The following is a 22,616-nucleotide window of genomic DNA, read 5'->3' as shown; positions in this document are numbered from 1 at the left end:
TTATAAAATTATTTATTAGCTTGCCTCGAAACAGGCGAAAAACGTGCAAAATATAATTTCTTATGATTGTTTTTGGCACTGGTGCCAGAACATGCGACTTTGCGATGGGTTCCATGCCTCATGCTCTCTAGATAAATATTAATGGTATATAGTATAGAATTGGAAGTATGACTAATGAGTATGGTGTAGGAATCGCGACTGCTTGGTTCAGAGTTCTTCATTTAATTACATTTTTATTTTAGGCATTTTTATTGCTTTATCAATTATTTTTCATAATGACGTACCGGATTTCTTAATTCGATTTTAACGTAATAATATCCTTCTGTTGAATTGTGTTTCCTTTGTAAGATTTTTACTTTCAACTTTTATTTCTTGTGGTGCCTGAAAAACCAGGCCACAACAACAAGAAAATGTCGAAAGAAATTGTTGAAAGTGAAGACGACGACGAAAGCATCCGAGCGAGCTGACTATTTATAGAGATCTCAGTGAAGAGTCGAGAAAGAAAGAAAACTCTTTCGTGAAACGGAACTGCCGCAGGCAGTCTTTCTTTCCTCCCCAAAGCCAATGCCCCTCCTTTTCTACCCACGAACATTCGCTCTATTGACATTTCACATTAAACATGGGAAAAATCAGGCGAACACGTGCCGTTAAATGCACAGAAAACGAAAAACGCCTGTGCGATTTTTCTATCCGCCTGCACGCGTTTTCCTTTCTGCCTCTTTAATGGGTTTATTAAATTTTCACAAGGTGCACGGGGCAGTCAGGCAGGTGAGCCGTGGATGTTGTGTTGTGTGCCGTTTCGGTTTTTTTTTTTCGGTTTCGATGACGTGTTCTGCGGCTGTGGCATTGACAATGACACGAAAGCATTTGATTCTTCGGGGAACCATTTACAATTACACAGCAAATAAAGCGAAATATATAACGCGAACACGCCACATTGGGCAAACATTCGCCGCTGGCACAAAATGTGATTTATGAATGGCCCGAGAAGTCGTGGGCCATGTTAAGTCTCTGGAATGAGTCAGCCCCATGTTAAGCGTTTTTTTTTTTACAAATGGCAACAGGATGTTAGTTGTGCTGCTAATCTGTTGGGCAAAGAGAAATTAATTACAAAGGGTATGCAAACTGGGAAAGTAAACCGCATATAAAGTCACTTTTATTGCGATGCAGTTCAGTTGAAATGTGGTAAACTGCTTATTGTCTGTGATTTATAGTAGTATTTTTAACAAAATTTAAGCCGGACATGAAGATTTCATAATCTTTAATAAACATAAGCCAACTTCAGAGTTTAACAACTTACTTACGCATATTTTTTCCCCGTCTTTACTTTTAGGATCTGGTCAAGTCGCATCTCATGATAGCGGTGCGCGAGGAGGTGGAAGTTCTGAAGGAGCGCATCTCCGAGCTGATGGACAAGATCAACAAGCTGGAGCTGGAGAACAACATTCTCAAGTCGAACATCCCGCAGGAGACGCTGCAGCAGTTGCAGATGCAGCTCCAGATCGCTGGCAGTCAGCAGCCTGCGGCAGTGGCCGCTCCCCCGGCCACGCCCGCCATTCAGGCGGCGCCGGCGGTACAGAGTGCCGTTGCCGCTGCCGCGGGTCAGGCAGGGCAGGGTGGTCAGGTGGCCGCCGGTGCGGTGACGGGAGTTGCCACCAGTCCAGCGTCCGCAGTGGCGCCCACGACCATTCCCAACGGCAGCGCCGAGAACGGCGGCAGTGCAGTCGAGTCAGCGGTAGCGGTGGAGCAGCAGCATGTGGCGGCAGCAACAGCAGCAGCAGCGGTACCCACAGCCAACGGACCTATGTCCTAAGCAGTGCTGTGGCTCAAAATATAGTGTTTGTTTTTTAAGCGCCCACGCTCCGGCATGTGGGGGAAAATGAACGTTTTTAAGAATGAAAACCGTAATGTAAACTCAGCCTAGTCTCTTTCTTAGCCAAGGAGACGGGGCCGAGGAGAGCAGCGAAAGTATTAGGCCACTAACAACAATTACAGCAGCAGCAGAGATGCCAACATGTTAAGCTCATGTTTGGTTAACCTGCAGTTAAGGACTGTTATGTTGTTTCTGGCTGTTAAGCTGCTGCAGCCGCCGTTTTGTTAATTTCTCGATTGTGATATTTGTTTAACACACCACACACACAGACTACACACTCACACATATATGTACACACACATTCATATAAACACACACACAAAAAAAAAACACAGATAGACTGCACGCTAACAGCGACTGCGGCTGGCGCTGTTACCGTCCGCTGTTAACTCGAACGAGTATAGGAACTCATTTTAACTTGCGCTGCTGCGCTTCCACTTTTTGTTTAATACTTTTTATTTTTGTTTACCCGTTTGTTTCCTCGTTGTTAACGCTACAAATAAAAAAAAAAAACATGAAAATCATAAACAAAACACACCCAGAAAAACACAACAACTTACTGAACTGGCTGCAAAATAATACTTGAGGAAAGTAGAATTTCAGCCAGAGGAGAAAAAAATATGCAGAAATACAAATCGATAAAGTGAAATAGAGTGCCAGGGAAAACACAGAAAAGAAGGAGAAGAACAGAAGGGAAATTTATTGAAAAAATATGTGATAATTTGCATTGTGCAGTCAGAGACATAAGATGTAAATTGTAAAAAACATAAGCAAACCAGAGAAGTAAAGGACAGGAAAGTAGGATTCAAATTTCAAAACATATTAAACTTTGATCGATAAATACAAAACAAGAAAAGGCCAGCTGCTATTTTTATAATTTAATTTTAATTACTACTTTTACTGTAAAGAAAAAGAACACAGCACATATTAACTACATCATAAATATGAATATGTTTCAAATTAAACAAAGCGATAACAAAACACGTAGAAAATTATAGTAATTCTAGTATTTCTCAAGCTATATTTTTAAAGATTGTATAGCTATTCAAAAACAAGATAAAGAACAACAACCAAACAAAACGAAAGCTTATCAGAATTGTTTGTTAAACTCTTAAACTATTTGCAAAACGGAAAACCAAAATATATCTGTAAATATTGTGTAAAACTAAATACTAAAATTGAGAACAAACTTCTAAAGTCACGATAATGGAGATCCAATGCAAAGAATATGAAAACACGAAAAAAACAAAATGAAAAGCTACATTTTTAAGATGAAAAAAACCTCGTCCTATTTTTGTTATAACTATTTAGTAGTTAATTTTGCATTAATTTTAATTTGAAAATTTCTCGATGTTTAAACGAAATCTGTTATAGGATTTTCCCACATTTTCTTTTTCGTTTCCCACCCCCGCACTCTACAACAGACAAACCCATTAAGATGATCCATGAAAAGAAGCTGAACTGCTGCAGCCATTGGATGGAAATGTGAATAGCTAAAGGGCAAAGCTCCAGAGGAGATCCCTCGCCTCCCAGAGTTGTCCCTGCCCGAAGTTGGCCGCCCCGTAGTCGCCGAGTTTTGTAATGCTTAAGTGCACTCGTTTGGGGGCAGGGCATCAGAACCTGCCCCAAAAATCCAATGCCACACACAATGCAGCCTGCGGAGACTCAAATTGTCTAAGGCTAGCGTGGAAAGTACTAAAAACTAAAGTCCCACTCTGGTGTGGACCAATCCAAATGAAAGATGAAAAACGTGAGAAGTAAAACCAAAAATAATACTCCAACTGAAGTGCCCAAAACTAGCAGTCTACGGGGCCAAACCAACCGAAGGGCAGATCGGACAGACAAACGGACGGACAAACAGACAGACAAATGGACAAACGGACGACCAATGCCATCCCCCCCGATCCCATTGTAATTCTGTTGAAAGTATTTTCCCTTTATGATTTTTTTATTCAATTCAGAAAATCATCATCATGCGTTTCATGTTTAGTTTTTCTTTATGAGTTTTACAATTTAAGCCTCTTTTTAAGCTAACTATTAATTTATTAATTAGTTTGTAAGCGCAAAAATAATTAAAATAAATCTAAACAAATAACTACAAGCAAACTATATTAAAATAAAGGAAAAAATAAAACTATATTGAAAACCAAAATAACTGGTAAGGTTATTGATTTTTCGAAGACATCTGCCGAATTTGGAACTTAGTTATAAGTCTTTGGGACAGCAGATGCCGATCCTGGGATGTTGGGTTCGCTGGCTCAAACTGAAATAGTCTCAGGCTAATCGCTATTTCTTCATCAGAAAAATTAAAAATAAAAATTTTGCCCAGCTGATTTTTTTTGTAATATTTTATTTTAATTTCAAAATGTCGTCTTAATTTAATTTGATTTATATCTTAAATTCTGACCAAACAATTTATATGCATTTTTTATTTTAGAAGGCGGTACGGAAACCGAAATCCGTATTGCTGACTTTTCAAATCGTAACGTATAAAAAAGTTTTTATCTCTTTACTACATACACATACATTATTTGTACATTGTACATAAGCTGAACCCTCCAAAAAGTATGCAATTATATTTGTAACTCTTCCTACTTCGTGTATTTAACTACAATTTTACTGACAAAAATGATACATTACATTTTTGTATGGCATTTAAATATAACTTATTGTTTGTATTATACTTTTAAACATAACTGTCCGAGGAAACTCTTCCATTGCATGAAACTGTACTTATTTCATGTGTGATATCCCTGAAAATTATAAAAGTATTTACAAAGCGGCTTCTTAAAACTTCATCAAACTTTCAGGCCGCCTATTATAAACTCTTACAGCTATAATCAAAACGTTTTTATGTATATAGACTTATGTCTTTATTTTTATATTTGTTTAGCTGAAAACAAAGTTCTGCAGACCATTATTTACGTAATCAACCGAAATGTTCGCTAACGTGTCTAGTGGTTGATACTCTCTGCAAAAGTATAAGAAACGATTTCAAGATAGTTTTCAGACGTTGCAAGTTCGGCGCATCTCCTTATCAGCTTTAATGAGGGTGATGAAGTTGTCGAGCCGACTGGCTTGCAACTTGGACCACACCATGAAGTTCTCCAGCCCAAGAATGGATGCCGCATGCAGGGCGGCTGCCTCCGGGTTAGGTACTGTGGCACAACCAATGCCAGAAGGCAGATTCAGGCAGTCGGACAGACAATTTATAACTGGACAGCTGGAGTTACCCGCAACCACAGTGCCCAAACCGTGGGATCTGCCATCGACAGCGACAAAAACTAGGTTACTTATCGCCGCTTCATATTCCCGCACAATACGGAACGCTTCCTCAGAACCTTTGTCAAACGAACACACACGGAGCTCCACATCCAAGCCCAATGACCGACAACAGGTGGAAATCTGTTCGCCACCACCACCCGGTGTTTCTTGGGCGGCACAATACTCGACAATTGTTCCACCACCCAGCTATAGTTGCGTTTCACGGTCTCCAAATCGCTATTCGTTACAGACGTCAGATTAATGTAGACCGTTTTATCCACCATGAGGTTCTTGTCACCAGCCGGCCAAATGCGCCACGTGTCCGAGTCGATGATGTCCGCTAATAGTATGCTACCATCTTCAGCCACGCCGAACTCCACTTTCATGTCGACAAGGGTGCAGTTCTTCGTTTGCCAAATTCTTTCGAGAATCTCAAAGACGAGTAGCGCCGAGCGGCGCATTATCTGCACTTCGTCCTGGCCAATTGTCAGGCCAGTGAGTTCAAATTTGGACGAGACGATTTGCTCGTCGCACCACAGGGGATCGTGGCTGGCATCGTCCTTGAAGCACGTCTCCTGTTTCGGCGGTGCAAATCGATAGCCCTCAGGAACTTCGGGGTTAAGCCGGACGAAGGATCCGGTGGCCAGGCGCCGCGTCACCCATTCGATGGGTATCATCCGACACTTGCGGGCTATGAAGGCCCGTTCGCCACACGGCTTTACATAAGCGGTGCGAATTCCGGCGTTGTTCAGCAATCGGAAAACATGTCCATTGGTAGTGTTCGATATGGCCGCCTTGCCCTGAAGTTCGTGGGCTTTGAGCCCATCGAAGGCGGTGATGCGATCCTTGCTCAGCAGCAGACATAGTCCTGGCTCATCAGGCAGATCGTACACCTGCTTCGTCTTGTCCTCGATCAGAAGGTTTCCCAGCTGGTAGCCTTCGAAGTGTGTGGGTGACATTTTTGGTAACCGTTTTAATTTGATAGCGAAAAAAAAACCGACCCACTCCTTAGGGGGTCGACAATAATATAAGTCAATAACAGTCAAGAAACTGCAGAAGCAAACTTATCAAAAAAATTAGACTTTTAGTAAATAGGTCTTATCAAAAAGTATGCATTTGAAGTGGTTTTTGGTGAAAATAAACTTTCTAGAGTCCTACCATAAAAAATAGTTATTAGTAGATTTATACCTACGATTTTATTAGATTATTACTGTTCGGTGGCCATTTCTTGCAACTTTGTGCACATTTTTATGTATTCGCTTTCACTCATAAGATTTTTTTCCTTCATCTCTAAAATTCAGTAGTAATTTTACACAATTCGCATGGAAAGAAAGCCAGCATATTTTAGACATCAATTCAAAAATGATTTTAAAAAAACCTACATAAAATAAAATAATTTTTACTACAATTTTGATATGATTGATTTAATATTATAAATTTCCTTATTAATAAAACATTTCTATATTTAAGAAAGTATTTCTTTGTCTGAAAAAAAAAATCTAAATAGGGCTTAGTTTAAGTAAACTTTTTAGGATAAGCAATATTATTATTATGATAATAGTTTGTAAAAAAAAGTTACCAAAAGTTATCAAATTTAACAAATAAATGTTTTTTGTTTTGAGTTTATGGCGACATTTTCTAAATTTATGGAAAATTTACTTGTTTTAAGAAATATTTCCTTGTTTTTAAAAAGAATTTTTAATCTTTAAAAATAAAATTTTGATTTGTATGCCTATAAGGCAAAGAAGCTATGATTAGGCTACGATGATTTATATAAGCATAAATGATTATTTGCATTACGTCTTAATTTTTACTGTTAAGACAAAAATGGAATAAATCCTATCGCATTGTGCTATAAAAAAAACTATTTGACGACTGATATCGTAATTTCTTTTTTTAATTAACCAAGCTGGTGAATTTAACCGCAAACCGCAAACCAAAAGTTTAAATGATAGATATAAGTAACTGAAAGTATATAAAAGTGCACGATGACGGTTGGGTAATCACAGTTATGGACTACGAATCGAAAAGTTTGGAACGCTTGGTGGTCTTTGACTGCGACATTGGTTCGGATGATGCTTGGGCCCTGGCTATGTTACTAAGGGGTGAAGAGTTGTCCTTGCCCGAGGGAAGACGATACAAACTGGCTGCAATTACTTGTGTTCAGGGTAACACGGATTTGGAGAATGGAGCCCAGAATGCCCTAAGAATACTCAAATTACTGAACAGGCGGGATGTAAGTGTTTAATTAACAAAAATTCTGTCTAGATAAATTCAAAATGTAAACTTAGCTTAATAGAAGATTTTAATTATTTGTGAACCCTGCCATTTTCCGAATCTATTTCCCATTTCCCCCCATATAGGTACCTGTTTTTAAGGGCTGCGCAAATCCTATAATACCCCGAACTTGGCGCGATACTTCACGCTTCCATGGCATTGATGGCTTCAAGGATGTGGGCAACTATCCGGAAGTTAATGATCTGCAGGGCCAACTACAGCAGGAGCACGCCGTTAACGCCATGTATCGGTTGGCTTGTTTGCATCCGAAACAAGTGGACTTCCTTCTGTGCGGCCCACTTACTAACTTTGCCAACTGCATTAACCTCTATGGTGATGGTTTTCTGGAAAAGATTGGTGGGGTGTTCATCATGGGAGGAAATATCTATGGCCGGGGCAATATAATGAAGTGCGCTGAGTTTAATTTCATGATGGATCCCGAGGCGGCACACACGACTTTGGAACGAGTAAGGGAACCACCGTTGATCCTTCCCTGGGAACCCAGCATTGATGAAGATTTTCACTTGACGCTCGACTGGAGGCTTAATGTGCTGGGGTCCGTGGACCATCCCTTTGTGGAACTGCTGACCAGAGTGGAGCGAACAATGATGGTGCCACGAGGCATTAAGAAGTGGCTCAATCCCGACGCCGCTCTAGCAGCCACCTATCTCTTCCCAGAGGCTATGATTGCCGAGCAACTGGAGTACCATGCCACTGTGGAGCTATGCGGTGTTCACACCCGTGGGCAGATGGTACTGGATCACCTGCGAGGTCGTCGGGTGGACACCATTCATGGAAAGAAGAACAATGTGCGGATCATAACCCATTTGAACAGAGAACCGTTTCGCACTATTATAGCCTGGACGGGATTCCTTCCACAAGCTGATATCTCAAAGCTTTGCAGCAGTAACATGACTGAAACAAAGTGAATTCTAAAGTTCATTTGAAGCCTTCTAAAGTCTCAAGCTTCCGGAAACGCCTGTGGATTTCGCCCTTACTCAGCTATATCTTCCACAGTCTTGCAAATTTTCACTAGATATTTTCAGATTATATTTTAAAAGAGTCATATATTAGCAAATTTAACAAAAGCAAATAAATCTTTTTCTTTTAACCGAGATGATTTCACAATGCAATGAAAATAAATTTATTTGTTCAAGTGATTTGTCTTGGCACATCGGATCGTTCTTAAGCTAGGGAATGTTATAAAAACAGTTTACAATACTTTGTGTGGCCTTGGCCGCTTTAGAAATCCGTTTCGGGGCTTTGTGGTCTGGCGTCATCAGGTTGACCTTGATGGCTGGGCTGCAGTTCTCTGATAATTGGCGAGCTCTCCTCCTGAGCTTGAGGTTGGACCAGTGGGAGCACTGTTTGGACCTGCGGTTGAACATGTGCCTGTGGTTGGGTGACCACCACGTCGTCGGTGTCAACTGTATCCCGACCCCTGTCGGCCTCCTGCTTGGGGGGATTAAAGGACTTCAGGTTGCCCAACTGGCTGCGAACGTCCGACTCGGAGAGAAGATGCAATGGAACATTAGCTGGGACAGCCATCCGCTTGGGACTGGTGCTGCCGTCATCTGGCTTGCGTCTATCGGGTGGGAACACCACCTGTGCGTAGGTCACTCCATTCTCGCCGGGCTCCACAATGCTCTGAGCTCCGCCTGACGAGGTCGTCACCGAACTGGGATTCCTGAAGACGGCAGCCTGTGTTTGGGGTAGTTCTGCCGGAGCATTCCTGCGTTGCATGGGCGATGAAGTGGTCGTGGTCGTCACGGGACTTCCTCCACGTGGAGCACTCGGTGACGTAGTCGTATCCTCATGCGGAATCGGTGCATATAGAGATGGAGTGTAATTGGTGTCCGTCACCTTGCAATTGTATAGATTCAATCCCTTGGCGAAGATGTACACGAGAATGTCGAAGAGCACACTGGCCAGGATCAACGAGGCCGTCAGGATATCCAGGATGTTGCCATGCTTGGGCGTCTCCCGCAGCAGACAGCGCTCGTAGTTGGGAGCCCAATAGACGCAGGTGGAACCTGTGCAGGAAGATTGAATCGGGATTAGTTCGAGTACCATTAATTCCCCTTGATGATTTGGAGAATAAATAAATTAAATAGTTATAAATAAAGACATAAGTGTTATTAAAAAGGTGTGCTAAAAAAAATATGACTTCGAAAATTTAAAAAAAAATTAAAATTCAATTCAAAAACTGTAACTTCTCTAATTTTTTTTATATTAATTTGGAAATAGTAATTGCTTAGTAATTTAATAATTAACATATGCGCATATATTTAAATACTTCGATGTCTTAAAGAATATTTAATTTTGGCTATAGCTGCAAGGGTATATTAACCTCGGCTTGCCGATGCCGAGAAAGGATTAGTGTCATTTCTTCCTTTGTTCTTTGAATGTATTTTTTCTAAGATTTCAGTGGTGGGATAAAACCCTTGAATTTCGGCACTTACGCGTTACAATGTCGTAGCTTAGATGCACCGGCACATAGGCGAACAGTCCCACGATCATCACCTCGAAGGCCAGGGCTAAGGACTTGTCCTGCGGCAGGACAGCGCGCAGGGTGATCAACGTCTTACCGATGGTGCCAACGCCCAGCAGGAAGGCCGCCGAGATGCTCATGATCTGGAAGATGATGATGGCCGACTGGCAGCTGTCGGCGCTGCAAGCGCCCGCGGTGGCTCTCATCTGGCCGGTGGCGTTCAGCGACTGGTCGCCGCTGCAGCTGCAGCCCTCGAAGAGCTGGAAGCTGTTGATGGACGTCTGCCTGGTGCAGCCCGCGTAGCAGGGCGAGAAGTAGGTGACGGAGCCGCTCTCCGGACAGACGGGCATGAAGGCGGTGGGCGTGCACAGGCACTGGCTGGAGCAGTAGGGCTGCTTCAACTTGCCACCCTCCACGCCGGCAATGGCGCCCACGTCGCACTGGACGAAGATCAGGCCCACGAAGATGGCCACCAGATGGATGCCGAGGGCCACATTGATGCCGGTGATTTTGCGCGCGGATAGCTTAGCCTTCGAGATGACCAGGCCACTGATCAGCATTCCCACCGCCATCACTGGCGGCTTGAGGAAGTAGGAGACGAACGCCGACCTCCACTCGGCCGTCAATCCATCCTGTTCGTTGTAGGGCAGGAAGAACCTGCTCTGCAGGTAGCTCTCCTCCTGCAGGCCATAGTTCACCACCGCACTCTGCACACACATCAGGCTCAGCAGGTTGAACATGAGCAGGCGGTTGTTGAAGAGCCGCCTCAGCGAGGGCCAGAAATCGGCATCATCCAGGTAGGTGGAAAACTGGCTGCCAAATTGGCGCATATTCGACTGCTCGATGATCCGCTGGGCAGCTTGGTGGATGACCGTCTTGGGCAGCCGCTTGGGAAACAGTCCCAGCAGCACGGCACCCACGAAGATGAAGGGCGCCAGTATCACCCAGCCGAGCCACCAGCCCACGTGGGTCAGACCCACTCCCAGGACCAAGAAGGAGCCAGCCTGCTGACCAAAGACGCGGGCTGCCAAAGTGGCCGCTATCACCGCCGGACTGTCCTGCGACAGGGAGTTGTCGTCGATGTAGCTGACCCCCAGCGTGTAGTAGGCCAGCCCGCCCATGCCCAGGGCCAACTGCAGGACGAAGAGCATGGCCAGGGTGAGGCTGCTGCTCTGGGATTCGGTCAGCGTCAACTTCTGGAACTGCGCCAGCGACGTGGCGCACAGATTGGCATCCAGCAGGGTGTCCCTCGCCTTGCTGCCCTCGGAACTGGAAAAATTTGTTGAAAATTAGGAAAGGTAGACGAAAACTAAAAAATTAAAATGGAAAGACTACATATAAATTCCTGTACCCAATTAAGTACTAAAAAAGGAAATTTGAAAGACTAAGAAAAAAAACAAACGCACTTTAAGGACTACATATAAGTTTTAGTATCCAATTAAATACGAAAATAATTAATTTAGAAGTTGGAAGATTGAGAACTTTTAGAAATCACTTTTCAACAAGTGTATTTTCTTTTTAAAATACTGAACAACTAATAATATAAATATTTTTAAATATTTCTTTGATAATTTAAAGTATAAATAAGTTTCATGTAATAATATTGTGCTATAAAAAAGTATGCCTTATTTAAACCTTCTTGTTAAAAACGGAAAAATAAAAAACAAATTTAAAAAAAAATGTAAACTTTTTTGTAGGATTAATATTAATATGCTTATTTATTAGGAACTATGTTTCTAATGAACTATATTTTAAATGGCACTTGTACCACTTAAATTATAAATCTAAAAACAAATTAATTTTTTTTTGTTGTTCTGTTCTAAAATATATTTCATTGAACAAAATATTTGAATTCTGTCTTGCTTTAGTCTTGTTTACTTTTGCAAATTACTCACAAGCTTATAATAGATGGAATCACGGCCACCACGCAGGTGACTGACTGCAGCATTAAAGTTCCCACCAGCCACTTGATTGGATGAAAGACGTCCGCCCAGTAGGCAAAGGCCAAAGCAAAGACAGTCTGGAAGCATCCACTGGCCACCAGCAGCCAATCTGTGGGTTTAAAATACAAAATATATAAAAATGTTTTAAAATGTTTTGGTGTGTCTATCTAACCCATTCACTGAGGGCGATGGTATTTCTATATCTAAAGTCAAACTTTATTTGAGGGAAAGCCACTTCCGTCAAGAAATATTTTTGTTTTCTTTATCAAGGAAAAAAACTTGCTTAATACGTCCTAACTTTTTGTACGATTACGCATTGCCTTTCTGTCTGAACGATGACGAATTTTTATTACCCACCTATACAGCATTACAAACAATTTATTGAGATAAAGGTAAGGTAAGGGGATAATTATATGTGCGCCATGGTTATAAATCAAATAAATTGTTAATACATGTTGTAAATATAATGTCAGAATGCAAGTGCATTGTTTCATAAAGTTACTAAATTTTATGGTAAATATATCTATTGTATATAAATAATTATATTTTACATTTTCAATGGGCATTCCAAACTGAAGGGAAGTGGTGGAAAAAAAGAGAGCGCATGGGCATTCGTCAACAATATCGCAAAACTGATAACTGAACTGAAATCTCCACGTAGAACCGGGCCAACACCTCAATTATCTTTCCCCGGTCATGTTGGCATTTTCCCGTTTCTGCGATAATGCGGCTTACTCACCCACTAGCAGCGGACTGTAGCCGAACTGGGAGGCGGCCTGTTTGGCCGAAACGCGGAAGTAGGATTCGCAGGCGCCCTGGAGCGTGCCCGAGATGGCCAGGACCAGGACGAAGGTGCGCAGGCGGGCGTATTTCTGGCATCCGGGACCACGGCACCAGCCCAGCCCCTTGATCCCGCAATCGACGCTGTCTGGATGGGGTAAAAAAAAAACTCAATAAGTACGAAATCTTGCTGCTTTTTTAGGTCACCCACCATCGGGTATATTGTTGGCATTGACTGCTATCTGCGATAAATCGGAGTTGCGCGTATTTTGCGCCATATTCGTATTCGATTTCGGATTCGGTTGTGTTCACTTCACTTCACGTCACTCGCTTGTTGTATTGGTTATTGATTACTTTAGTTAGTGGCCCAGGGTCGATGGCATCTTAGCCGCGTTAAGACCACGCCAATGTCTATTCGAAAAGAGGAACGGGAGCCAACTGAGGAGCTGCAAATGGCCAGAACCGATTCCCTATCTTTGCTGCCTGATAAGCCAGTTCTTATCTTATCACCATTAAGTTTTTTGTTTCGTTCTTAATTGCAACTTTATTGCCGCCTCTTACGCATGATCGTGGGCAACATGTTGGCACTACAAGTGCCTCAACATTGCTTGGCAAGTTAGATCGTAATTATGAAAGAAAGAAATGGAACATTTCTCTTAACCAAGGTAAGTTATTTTTTTATTTTTGTTAAATATTATAAAATTTGTTTGTATATTATATTAACCATGAACATGTTAAATGCTTTCAAATCTCCAGAGAAATCCATGAAATATCTGTTTAATATAACCTCTTGGGTATACAATTAAGTTAATTAATTAAATAAGCGGGTTTAAATATTATATATCACTGAATATTTAATTTACAAATTAATGTCCATCACCCAAATTATTTTTCTCACCAATGATTTTCACTAATACGTACTGTTGCCTTTAATCAAAAGATTAATTCAACCTGACACTACATGTCGTATTAGGCAACGCCTAAAACTTAAGAAAAAATAATTTTTGGTTTTCGTAACATTTTTACCAACAAACACTTGAACTCAAGCGGCCAAACAATAGAATAATAAATAGAAAGCAAGCCTGAATTTTGTTTCAAAAATAAGTCCTACAAAGTCATATAAAATAACTACTTTGAATTTAATGAGGTCAAGAGCAAGGTTCAACATGAATTGCCTAGTAAGTCTTATATTGGTAATTAATTGTTACTTGGTCACCGCTAAAGTGACGAGTTCACCTCCAGTGCTAATCTGGGGCACAGAAACGTAAGTATATGGCAAACAATAGAAGTATTTCATCAAGACTTGTTTTTTCAGTCCGAAGCCTACGAGTATTTTTCGCCCTTTTAAATCCGATCAATTTTACGAAATAATACAAAATTTGCAAAAGGACAACATGATAGTGATTTACCTAGCGTCTGAGGTAATCTCTCAAGCAGCTATATAAAATTAATTTTGAGTTCTAAGCGCCTTACCAATTTAGCTAGCCGCTAAGGACATAAACTGCGACGTGTGCTTTCCCTACTTGAGCAAGATCCAACCCATGAACTACTACAGCCAGGTGGAAGAGCCACTGATGGCCGTGGAGCGGGTCAGTGGGACGACCAAAGAGATAATCTGGCACAACCCCATAATCACGGAAATAAAAAGGCTGGAGCTGGAAATGGAGCTGCCTTGTGAAAAGGGCCAAATACACGCCTTCAGATTTAAGGATCGAAATGTGCTTGCTCATGGTTGGTTTAAATTGATTTATAAGCCCATTTAGCTTTATTTCAAGATTCAAAGTTTTTAATTTATAATTTTCAATTTATATTTATATTTTAGATTTAAATTACTCCATTTAACAAAGTGTAAATTGGTTCTTAATTTCAGAAAACTATTTTATCTCATTATTTTATTTTTTTTAATAATTCCAGATGCAGCCATGGCGGTGGCAACCTATCAGTTTACTGACTGTCCAGTGGTGCACCTGTACACTGCTTTCACAGAGGAAGACCGGGCCTTTCAGCGTCGTAAGGCCCAAAAGACGCGTCCCGTGCCCATCCAAATGGATCCGTCGAAGAGCATCGGTCCACCAACGGATCAAAATGATATCGCATCGGGTCACGAACTGCAGAGTTACACATACACCGTTGTTGATAACATGACCTTGCTGCGCCACGACATGCTCATCCTATCGTTTCAGTACATTCTGTTGGCCAGGATGGAGCGACAGGGGCCACAGGCCTACTTTAACCGGACTAACGTGACCCTGCCCGTTGGCAAGGAGGAAGTGCAGATGGGATTGCTCAACGGCCGCGACATTTACGGGGGCGTCGTTGTGGTTCTCGACACAAACATCAGTCCCCTGATCATTGAGTTGATGCCATCGCAGGGAAACTGGCACTTCACCCGCATCATCTTCGGCAGCAACATCACCTACTATCCGCGCGACCTCGTCTTCTTCGGTTTCGACTTCAGCCTTTGCTGCCCGGACATCACAGCCTTTGCCGCGGACGCCTCGCGGCTGACCATCTTCGACTTTCGCCTGGATATCCTTTGGCAGGGTAAGTGTCATAAGGGGATCCATATGTCCTCAGTCTGCTCAGGGAACTAAGACCATACAATAAGAGGTGCCACAGAAAGCTCTTTCTTTCTATTAAACCCCAACTGGCCATCTCTTGAACTTTTTATTTTTATACAAAATTTAATAATATGAAAAATGTACTATTCAAGATCTTAAGGACCCAAAATATTGTGGAGGGTCCACAAAGATTTGAAAACAATTTTTATGCAAATTTAAGAAAGCTAAGAATTTATTAGTTTAGTGTGCAAATTATAAAACACCAACAGGACATTTATTTTAAAATCGTTGCGACCAATAACCAATTCGAATTTTAAAATAATAAATTCTAAAATTTAATTTCAAATAAGTTAAGAAACCTATTAAAGGTAAGGGAAGATTTTTAAAATTCATACAAAATACTTATCATTCGTGACAAATTAAAACAAAAGACATCTTAACTTTTACAAAATGATGAATAATATAAAAAAATAACATTTCTTTATATATTTTTAGATTCCAAATCTCTCGTTTAAATTTTTAAAGATTGATAACATTTGATATACGGTTGAAAACTTTATTACCTGTGATATGGCTTTGAATCATACAAGATAAAAATATTTGTGTCTTTTTGCAGATGACGAAAATGGCATGGACATGGGCTACGAGGTGAAGCCGTGCTGGGGCTGTGCCGTATTTATGACTCCGGCCCTGACCCAAACCCTGTTCGTGATGCTGGTCATAGCCCTGATACTCTGGATCGGCCTGGCGATGATACTCTCGATCGGACAGAACAAGTTCCCCCAGGTCGCCGGCGAAACTGACCTGCACATCAAGACGGACATCTAGACGGAACTGTGGTGGCGACCCTCGCCACGCTCTTTGATGCACATGCGGCACAGTCTACACATATTCTGCTAATTCACTTGCTTACAATTCTAATCGCGTGGGGTCGCGGATGGTGTGGGGCAAGGGGGGATATTTAGAGATCGTAATAATAATGTCATTGTCGCGTTCCTTTATTGTCTGTTTTGTATTGTCATTGCGATTCCGCCTGAACTCTCCAACTGGGCTGCTCTCCACGGGGAAAACAAAGAGGTCACCGATAAGCCATAGGTTTTGCTGAGATATGCCCCAAAAATTTTGATTTGCACGTGGGGTGAGCGATGAGAGAACCGACTGTTCCCGCCCTCGTCTTTATGGCCTGATAAAGCTTTATCAGGCTTCGATTGGCACCGAGCGGACACGGCGAGCTGCCTGGGAATTTGAAATTTCGTTTCTCAGTTTTACTCGCGCCTCGATTCGCAACGGATCGGCTATAACTATCTCCGCCCATTCGTTCACCTGCGCGTTGCATCGGGACTAGTTCCTAGTTCCTGGCGAAAGGAACTCGAACGGCAATTTAATTAATCGCACAAGTGCCGATTAGATTGCACGGTAAACTAGACAAGTGTGGTCACCATTTGGCAATTGATAATATGCGCATTGTGTAGGCCACTCTTCACTCTTCACTCGACTACTCGACTCTCAAAACGTACGTACACCTGTCTGGTAATCTGATTGTGGCCGCTATCTAGGCGGCATTCGTCGTTCGACATTGGGGTAGTTCGTCATGCGGAAGGAACCTCACTAAAAACACTCAATGTGTGATCGAAATTTGCAGTGATCTTTAGATCTCTAGAGCCACTTTTGAATAAGGAACCTTTTTACACATTTAAAGTCCGTCGGATTGGAATCACATCACCATTGTTCGTAGCCAACTAAAGTCAGTATACTTTAGTTCAGGCACATGGATACCTTTGAAAAACATTAAACAACTTGAAAGCCTTAAACTTTTTTTTTCTAACTAAAAAATCACTTTAACATTTAAAATCGAAATGCTGATAAGGCTTCTGCACAACAAACTTTTTTTGTTAACATACTCAAAGTAAATGGAAAGCAGTCTTCGAATAAAATAGCCATGAAATTGTCTGAGTCACAAAAAATGTACTTTTTATTCAATAACGTGATAAGCAAAGAATTACATTTCCGAACATTAATTCTCACATCAGTTCGTTGTGGTATATCAGTCTAAATTCATTAAACTGATTTCGGTTAATGGTTGTTGGTTGAAATAAACACTAAATGCCGTAATTATGATTGATAAGCATAGTAATAGAATTTTAGACTTAGAGTTTAAAGGTCGCTTTTTCTCTTCCTAATTTTTTTTGGCAAGTCTTAGTGATCGTTTACGCATCTGGGCTATAAAGAAGATCCTGCCAGAAGTCTCTACTGATTTGTCCCCCTTTTAAATTAGCCATAACAAGATAAGGAATTGATTTGGATGATTTGGATGATTTGGCTGGTGGTCTGATCATTTAATGACAGATGTAGTAGTGGTCATCGTTATGCGGTAATTATAGTTGTTTATAAATGCTTCTCTGACCATATAGATATCGTATATTTGGCTCAAGAAAACCCGTTTATCTAATCGCCTCGGCCCAGACCGAAAATGATCTTGAGTAGCCGACATTATCGATACTTAATCAATACCACGAATTTCACATCAACAACTTTTATAAGCCCTAAATGATATTTGAAGATTTCAAGTTCGGGAGAGTCATGATTACGGGAGTGAATTTCAATCGACGGAGAGCATGGCGAAATTCACTCTGCAAATATCAATATAAATATAATTAATGGTTCGTCGATTGCAGAGTAATTGCCAACACTCCACTGTCTATCGGGAAGCCCTGTCCGCAATCTAATCGAATCCGAATTCAATGGTTTGCTAATTCCGGCAGACAAGACAGTAGCATCCCGCAGTTGGGGAGGCGATACCAAATTGAAGATGGCGGAAGTGAAACGTCGGGGATCGAATCTCCCACCCGGGAACTACTTGTGCGGCATGGCCAATTGGCATCCGGCCTGGTTGCAGAAGTACGCCACCACCAAGATGTTCATGGGCGTCTACGGGCTGCTGGGCACCATTCAGGCCATGTCCTACATGTACTTCATCGTCACCCTAACCACACTGGAAAAACGGTTCAAAATTCCCAGCCAAACGACAGGTAATATTCAAAGTAATAAGTTTTGCAATTTATGAAGGCTATTTCAACAAAGATTGTTAAAAATCATAAAAACTATATCCTAAAGACATTTGTGATAATACAAATTGTAAAATATTTAAATAAAAAGCAATACAACCAAACTATACAATCATTTATCAAGTATATTTCAAAAAGAATCCCTATTAAATTCCTATAAAATTCACAATCCTTTGAAATCATTATTACAGGCATTATTCTCAGCGGCAATGAAATCTCGCAGATCATGCTGTCCCTAATCCTGTCCTATATCGGTGGTCAGCGCAACCGACCGCGCTGGATAGCCTGGGGCATTGTCTTCTGCGGCCTGTCGTGCTACATCCTCGTTCTGCCGCACTTTATCTACGGAGCAGGTCACGAGGTGCTGCAGTTCACCAAGGAGTACCAAGAGGGCCTCCTGAATGGGACTTCTAACGACGGCCAGCCCCTGCTGGTGGGTTCTTGGGTTAATCGCTATCCATTACATCTCTGAATTATGTTATTCTTTTAGAACATCAGCACTGTGCAGACCGAGCGACTCTGTGGATCGGGCAAAGCAGAGGACAACTGCGATGATCTCTTCTCCTACGTGCCACTGGTGCTCATCTTTCTCTCACAATTCGTACTGGGCGTGGGCAACACCATGTACTACTCCCTCGGACAGACCTATTTGGACGACAACACCAAGAAGACGAACACCCCCCTGATGTTGGCGGTGGCCATGGCCTTGAGGATGATTGGCCCAATTGTGGGATTCTTTTTCGGTAAGCTTAATGGGTCTCGGATAGCTGACGGTCATGACATTGATAATTTTTTGAACATAAGTCCTTAAGAGATTTATATTTCAAATCAAAAGATTAAAATGCTAAACGTTATTCTAACTTTCTTTATGAACATATGTTTCAATATAGAAAGTAATTTTTATTAGAATTTGCAAATTTTCTTTATTATTTTTAAAAAAATCCTTACGGTTTAATTTTCAAATTTATATACATAAATGAATGTTTTACTGAAACTTACTTTGTTTGCATGCTCTGGCTGAAATTATTTAACAAACGATCATCTTTTTTTAACAATATACATATAACCCTTATTGTTTTCCTTATCCAGGCTATTTATCGCTAAACACCTTCATCGATCCGAGCAAGACTCCGTTGATCGACAATAAGGACCCCCGCTGGTTGGGTGCCTGGTGGCTGGGCTGGGTGATCCTGGGCACCCTGATGTGCCTGTTCTCGGGCCTCATCGGACTCTTCCCCAAGCAGCTGCCCAAGGTGAACGGCGCACCAAGGGCCAACTCGCACCTGCCGTTGGCCCTGCGCCAGACGAAGGAGGAGCTCAAGCGGGAGGAGAACCTGTCGCTGAGCAGCCGCTGCTCCTCGAACGCCGCCCTCGACAATATCGGAGCTGCTGCAGGGGCCAATGCGGACCTGCCCAAGCTGAAGGACTTTCCACGCGCCCTCATGCGACTGCTGAGGAACAAGCTCCTGCTCTTCAACATCATCTCGGCGGTCTTCTACATCCTGGGTGCCTCTGGATTCATGACCTTCCTCACCAAATACATGGAGGTGCAGTTCCACAAGGACCCCCAGAGTGCCACCATTGTGAGTTTATTATGCCTGTTAGCTTTCCTCAACTAACTATTTGTTTGGCTAGGTCGTTGGCCCCATCTCGATTCTGGGCATGGTCGTGGGTCTGATTGGCTCCGGTGTGGTCCTGTCCAAGAAGAAGCCCCACGTCAGCAAGGTGCTCATGTGGAACGTGATCGTTGGTGGCGTTTCTATTTTGGGGCAGATCTCCTATGCCTTTCTTTACTGCCCGGACACCTTCTCCATGACTCATGTGGGACAGTAAGTATAAAATAAACCTTCTTACATGTAAACTATTTTATAAATTCTAAATCCAAAGGAAGAAGTATATCATTAAGGTTTATAATAAATATTTACATCTGTATTCAATTACAATTTATAAACTAGTATTTCACATGCACTAAACTAACATTATTCGGTTTTACTTAATTTTGTTTTTATTGATGAAATTGATAATATAACACTACTCCATTTAATTGTTTTTCTTTTTGTTGCATTTTAACTTTAACTAAATTTTCAAAAATCAAATGATGCATAATTTTTTAATTTTTAATATATAGTAAATTTTAATCCGATTCATTGCCCAATAGCTATCATATTTTTGAGTTAGCAAATACAACATTATTTTTATTCAATCGACTTATATTATTTTTGATCCTTTACAAAAACAGTATATTTGTTATCTTTCCAATCGGATTCCTAAACTCAATGGTTGTTTAAAAATCAGTACAACCTAAAATATTTCCCTGAATCTTTAGAACAAGAATATAGATATTAAAATTCAATATGAGATTAATACTCACTGCGAATATTGTTCCTTAAAATCTCCTTTGCGTTGTTTAATTTGGTTCTCTTTCCTACCACAGGCTAAACCTGACGAGTTCCTGCAACTCGAACTGCTCCTGCGAAGGGATAAGCTACACGCCCGTTTGCCACGAGCCCAGCGACACCACCTTCTTCTCGGCCTGCCATGCGGGATGCCGAGGATACAATGCCACCTCCAAGTTGTACGAGGACTGCGGCTGCCTGGCCAATGGAACTCAGTCACCCAGTGCGGGGCAACGGCTGATGGATCTGTTGCAACCCACTTCAGAGCCGGAACTGGACAGCACCACGGACTTTGCCGAGTATCTGGGCGGAGTGCCCCTGCTCGATGACAATGGTGATTTTGAAGAGAGGGTGCTCCTGTCCAGGAGCAGGAGAATCACTCCCAATTCGGTGCTCCGGCCGGGAATCTGTACGAAGAACTGCAACTGGAGCTTCTGGGCCTTTTCCATCACCTCGATGATCGTCAGTTGGTTCGGTTCGTCCGGTAGGGTGGGCAACGTCCTGGTCAACTATAGAGCGGTGGCCCACGAAGACAAGTCTTTCGCACAGGGTCTGGCCCTGATGATGATCAGTTTGCTTGCCCTGATCCCGGGTCCCATTATGTTCGGCCGCCTCATCGACTCCACGTGTCTCGTGTGGACAAAAACCTGCAATGGCAATGGCAACTGCCAGTTATACGACCAGACCCGCTTCCGTTACTCCCTCAACTTTTTGTCCTGCAGTAAGTTTCAAAGTCTGACAATCATATCAAGCTAAATAGGATTTCAAGGCGAGAAGAAATGGTTTAACACCTGTTTTTAGCTCTTATTAAGACGAATAATCGGTTTAAAAAGTCTCGAAAAAAAGTGTTTTTTTTAAGTAAATTATTCTTCGTATTTAATTTCAATTCAATTTGTGATTTTTAATATAAAACTTTGAACAATTACGGTCCCTGGTTAAAACCAATTGAAAAAAATGTTCTTTTAAACTAGTTTTCTTACATATCCCTTTAAACTTTCAGTGCTCACCTTCATGGGACTGTTCTTTGATTACCTTGTTTGGTACTACGGACGGACACTCGACATTTACGGCGATAAGGAGGCTAAGGAGGAGGAGCGTGCCAACAGAAGGGACCAGCCCATTACTCCGCTCCTGGCCAAGAAATCCGACCGGGACTAATACTGAAGAGGCAAACCAACCGTGATACTCAGTTATAAGGAGTAGATTCATAAAATGCACACCAGTTTCGAGTATTCAATAAAACCAAGCACATTCCTAGAGTAAGTTTCGGTAAAAAAAAGAAACGGGTGAAGCCAATAGACCACAGCCACATGTACAAACCTCCCGTTTTACGATAGGATATTCGCTAATACATTTTAACTATCCAATTTTGTGTTTCAGTGTAAAATTTTCGTATTACTTCTATTACGCGGTAAGATATATATATATAATATATTGCACGACGCTTAGATTAAAATCATTGAAAGAATTTATTTGTACGTATGTAAATAAATAATAAAATGAAACTAAAACATGCATATTGCCAAGGAAAATTTTTTTTTAAATGGTTCGATTTTCAAAAAGGGTTTGTATAACAGAAAAAGTTTGACCAGGGTTTTTAAAACAAAAAGGAACAAAGAACGATTAATTTATATTTTCAATTAAAACTCGATGAATTCGGTTCTTTAGTCTTCATCCTTTTTTAAATTTTCTTTTCGCTTTTATTGATAAAAAATGTTCAAATTTATGCAAATCGTTTGGTTTTTCTTCATTTCATATGTATATGTATAATAATAATACATTTGAATTTCGTTTTCAGTATAAATATTCCCGTTTTGTCTATATAATTTCTATTATTACAATCGCTCCATTTCCTCAGTGGCGTAGTTTTTGACTTCCGTTCTGTCTTCGCGTATGGTTTGGTTGAGTGTCAGTGTCGGGTGTGTGTGTGTGTGTGAAACATTTTAAATAAGTTTCCGCGTTGTCA

General features: G+C 41.4%; 5 protein-coding genes and 1 pseudogene across 14 annotated transcripts in view; 4 read left to right on the top strand and 2 right to left on the bottom strand.

Annotated features, from left to right (window-relative positions):
• Positions 1 to 2,548, top strand: part of LOC108138098 (protein bunched, class 1/class 3/D/E isoforms) — a 96,603-nt gene extending 94,055 nt beyond the window's left edge. For all 9 annotated transcript variants that reach the window (XM_017260084.2, XM_017260086.2, XM_017260085.2 and 6 more), the window contains one exon: positions 1,334 to 2,548. In XM_017260084.2, coding sequence (XP_017115573.1) covers positions 1,334 to 1,813 — 480 coding nt within the window. In that variant the 3' untranslated portion in view covers positions 1,814 to 2,548. The remainder of the gene's footprint in view (positions 1 to 1,333) is intronic.
• Positions 2,549 to 3,278: 730 nt separating this feature from the next.
• LOC108138100 lies at positions 3,279 to 6,552 on the bottom strand (annotated as a pseudogene).
• A 286-nt stretch (positions 6,553 to 6,838) lies between these two features.
• On the top strand, positions 6,839 to 8,430 carry LOC108138128 (pyrimidine-specific ribonucleoside hydrolase RihA). The gene is made up of 2 exons (XM_017260162.2): positions 6,839 to 7,373; positions 7,501 to 8,430. The coding sequence occupies exons 1-2, from the start codon at positions 7,149 to 7,151 to the stop codon at positions 8,341 to 8,343; spliced, it is 1,068 nt and encodes a 355-aa protein (XP_017115651.1). The 5' UTR covers positions 6,839 to 7,148; the 3' UTR covers positions 8,344 to 8,430.
• Positions 8,431 to 8,534: 104 nt separating this feature from the next.
• LOC108138124 (solute carrier organic anion transporter family member 2B1) lies at positions 8,535 to 13,078 on the bottom strand. Its single transcript, XM_017260156.2, has 5 exons — positions 12,840 to 13,078; positions 12,588 to 12,776; positions 11,801 to 11,957; positions 9,877 to 11,174; positions 8,535 to 9,447 (listed from the first exon to the last, which is right to left on the bottom strand). Exons 1-5 carry the CDS (start codon positions 12,904 to 12,906, stop codon positions 8,657 to 8,659), a joined length of 2,502 nt encoding a protein of 833 aa, XP_017115645.1. The 5' UTR covers positions 12,907 to 13,078; the 3' UTR covers positions 8,535 to 8,656.
• Positions 13,079 to 13,418: 340 nt separating this feature from the next.
• Positions 13,419 to 16,333, top strand: LOC108138127. Its single transcript, XM_017260161.2, has 5 exons — positions 13,419 to 13,892; positions 13,944 to 14,049; positions 14,110 to 14,359; positions 14,543 to 15,172; positions 15,806 to 16,333. The coding sequence occupies exons 1-5, from the start codon at positions 13,771 to 13,773 to the stop codon at positions 16,015 to 16,017; spliced, it is 1,320 nt and encodes a 439-aa protein (XP_017115650.1). The 5' UTR covers positions 13,419 to 13,770; the 3' UTR covers positions 16,018 to 16,333.
• Positions 16,334 to 17,998: 1,665 nt separating this feature from the next.
• LOC108138125 (solute carrier organic anion transporter family member 74D) lies at positions 17,999 to 22,130 on the top strand. 2 transcript variants are annotated; one of them, XR_001774087.2, is made up of 8 exons: positions 17,999 to 18,218; positions 18,446 to 18,687; positions 18,745 to 18,997; positions 19,344 to 19,837; positions 19,890 to 20,083; positions 20,689 to 21,371; positions 21,651 to 21,909; positions 22,031 to 22,130. XR_001774087.2 is itself a non-coding variant. In XM_017260158.2 (7 exons), the coding sequence occupies exons 1-7, from the start codon at positions 17,999 to 18,001 to the stop codon at positions 21,806 to 21,808; spliced, it is 2,244 nt and encodes a 747-aa protein (XP_017115647.1). In that variant the 3' UTR covers positions 21,809 to 22,119. The 2 variants fall into 2 exon arrangements, 1 of the variants encoding a protein (XP_017115647.1); XM_017260158.2 differs by having other exon boundaries at positions 21,651 to 22,119.
• The last annotated feature ends 486 nt before the right edge of the window (positions 22,131 to 22,616 follow it).

This window comes from Drosophila elegans, unplaced genomic scaffold (genome assembly GCF_018152505.1).
Source record: "Drosophila elegans isolate 14027-0461.03 unplaced genomic scaffold, ASM1815250v1 contig_814, whole genome shotgun sequence".
In the NCBI taxonomy this organism is placed as follows: domain Eukaryota; kingdom Metazoa; phylum Arthropoda; class Insecta; order Diptera; family Drosophilidae; genus Drosophila; species Drosophila elegans.
The sequence above is the reverse complement of the archived record's forward strand: the minus strand, read 5'-3'. Positions and strand labels throughout refer to the sequence as shown.

Excerpts from the sequence above, each read along its gene's own strand:
- LOC108138125 (XM_017260158.2), top strand. The coding sequence starts at position 17,999 with ATGGCGGAAGTGAAACGTCGGGGATCGAATCTCCCACCCGGGAACTAC. Across the intron at positions 18,219-18,445 it reads AATTCCCAGCCAAACGACAG|GCATTATTCTCAGCGGCAAT; the intron begins GTAATATTCAAA and ends TCATTATTACAG. Across the intron at positions 18,688-18,744 it reads ACGACGGCCAGCCCCTGCTG|AACATCAGCACTGTGCAGAC; the intron begins GTGGGTTCTTGG and ends TTATTCTTTTAG.
- LOC108138128 (XM_017260162.2), top strand. The coding sequence starts at position 7,149 with ATGGACTACGAATCGAAAAGTTTGGAACGCTTGGTGGTCTTTGACTGC. Across the intron at positions 7,374-7,500 it reads AATTACTGAACAGGCGGGAT|GTACCTGTTTTTAAGGGCTG; the intron begins GTAAGTGTTTAA and ends CCCCCCATATAG.
- LOC108138124 (XM_017260156.2), bottom strand. The coding sequence starts at position 12,906 with ATGGCGCAAAATACGCGCAACTCCGATTTATCGCAGATAGCAGTCAAT. Across the intron at positions 12,777-12,839 it reads TGCCAACAATATACCCGATG|ACAGCGTCGATTGCGGGATC; the intron begins GTGGGTGACCTA and ends TACCCCATCCAG. Across the intron at positions 11,958-12,587 it reads CTACAGTCCGCTGCTAGTGG|ATTGGCTGCTGGTGGCCAGT; the intron begins GTGAGTAAGCCG and ends TTAAACCCACAG.
- LOC108138127 (XM_017260161.2), top strand. The coding sequence starts at position 13,771 with ATGAGGTCAAGAGCAAGGTTCAACATGAATTGCCTAGTAAGTCTTATA. Across the intron at positions 13,893-13,943 it reads CTAATCTGGGGCACAGAAAC|TCCGAAGCCTACGAGTATTT; the intron begins GTAAGTATATGG and ends TTGTTTTTTCAG. Across the intron at positions 14,050-14,109 it reads TGATTTACCTAGCGTCTGAG|CTAGCCGCTAAGGACATAAA; the intron begins GTAATCTCTCAA and ends TTACCAATTTAG.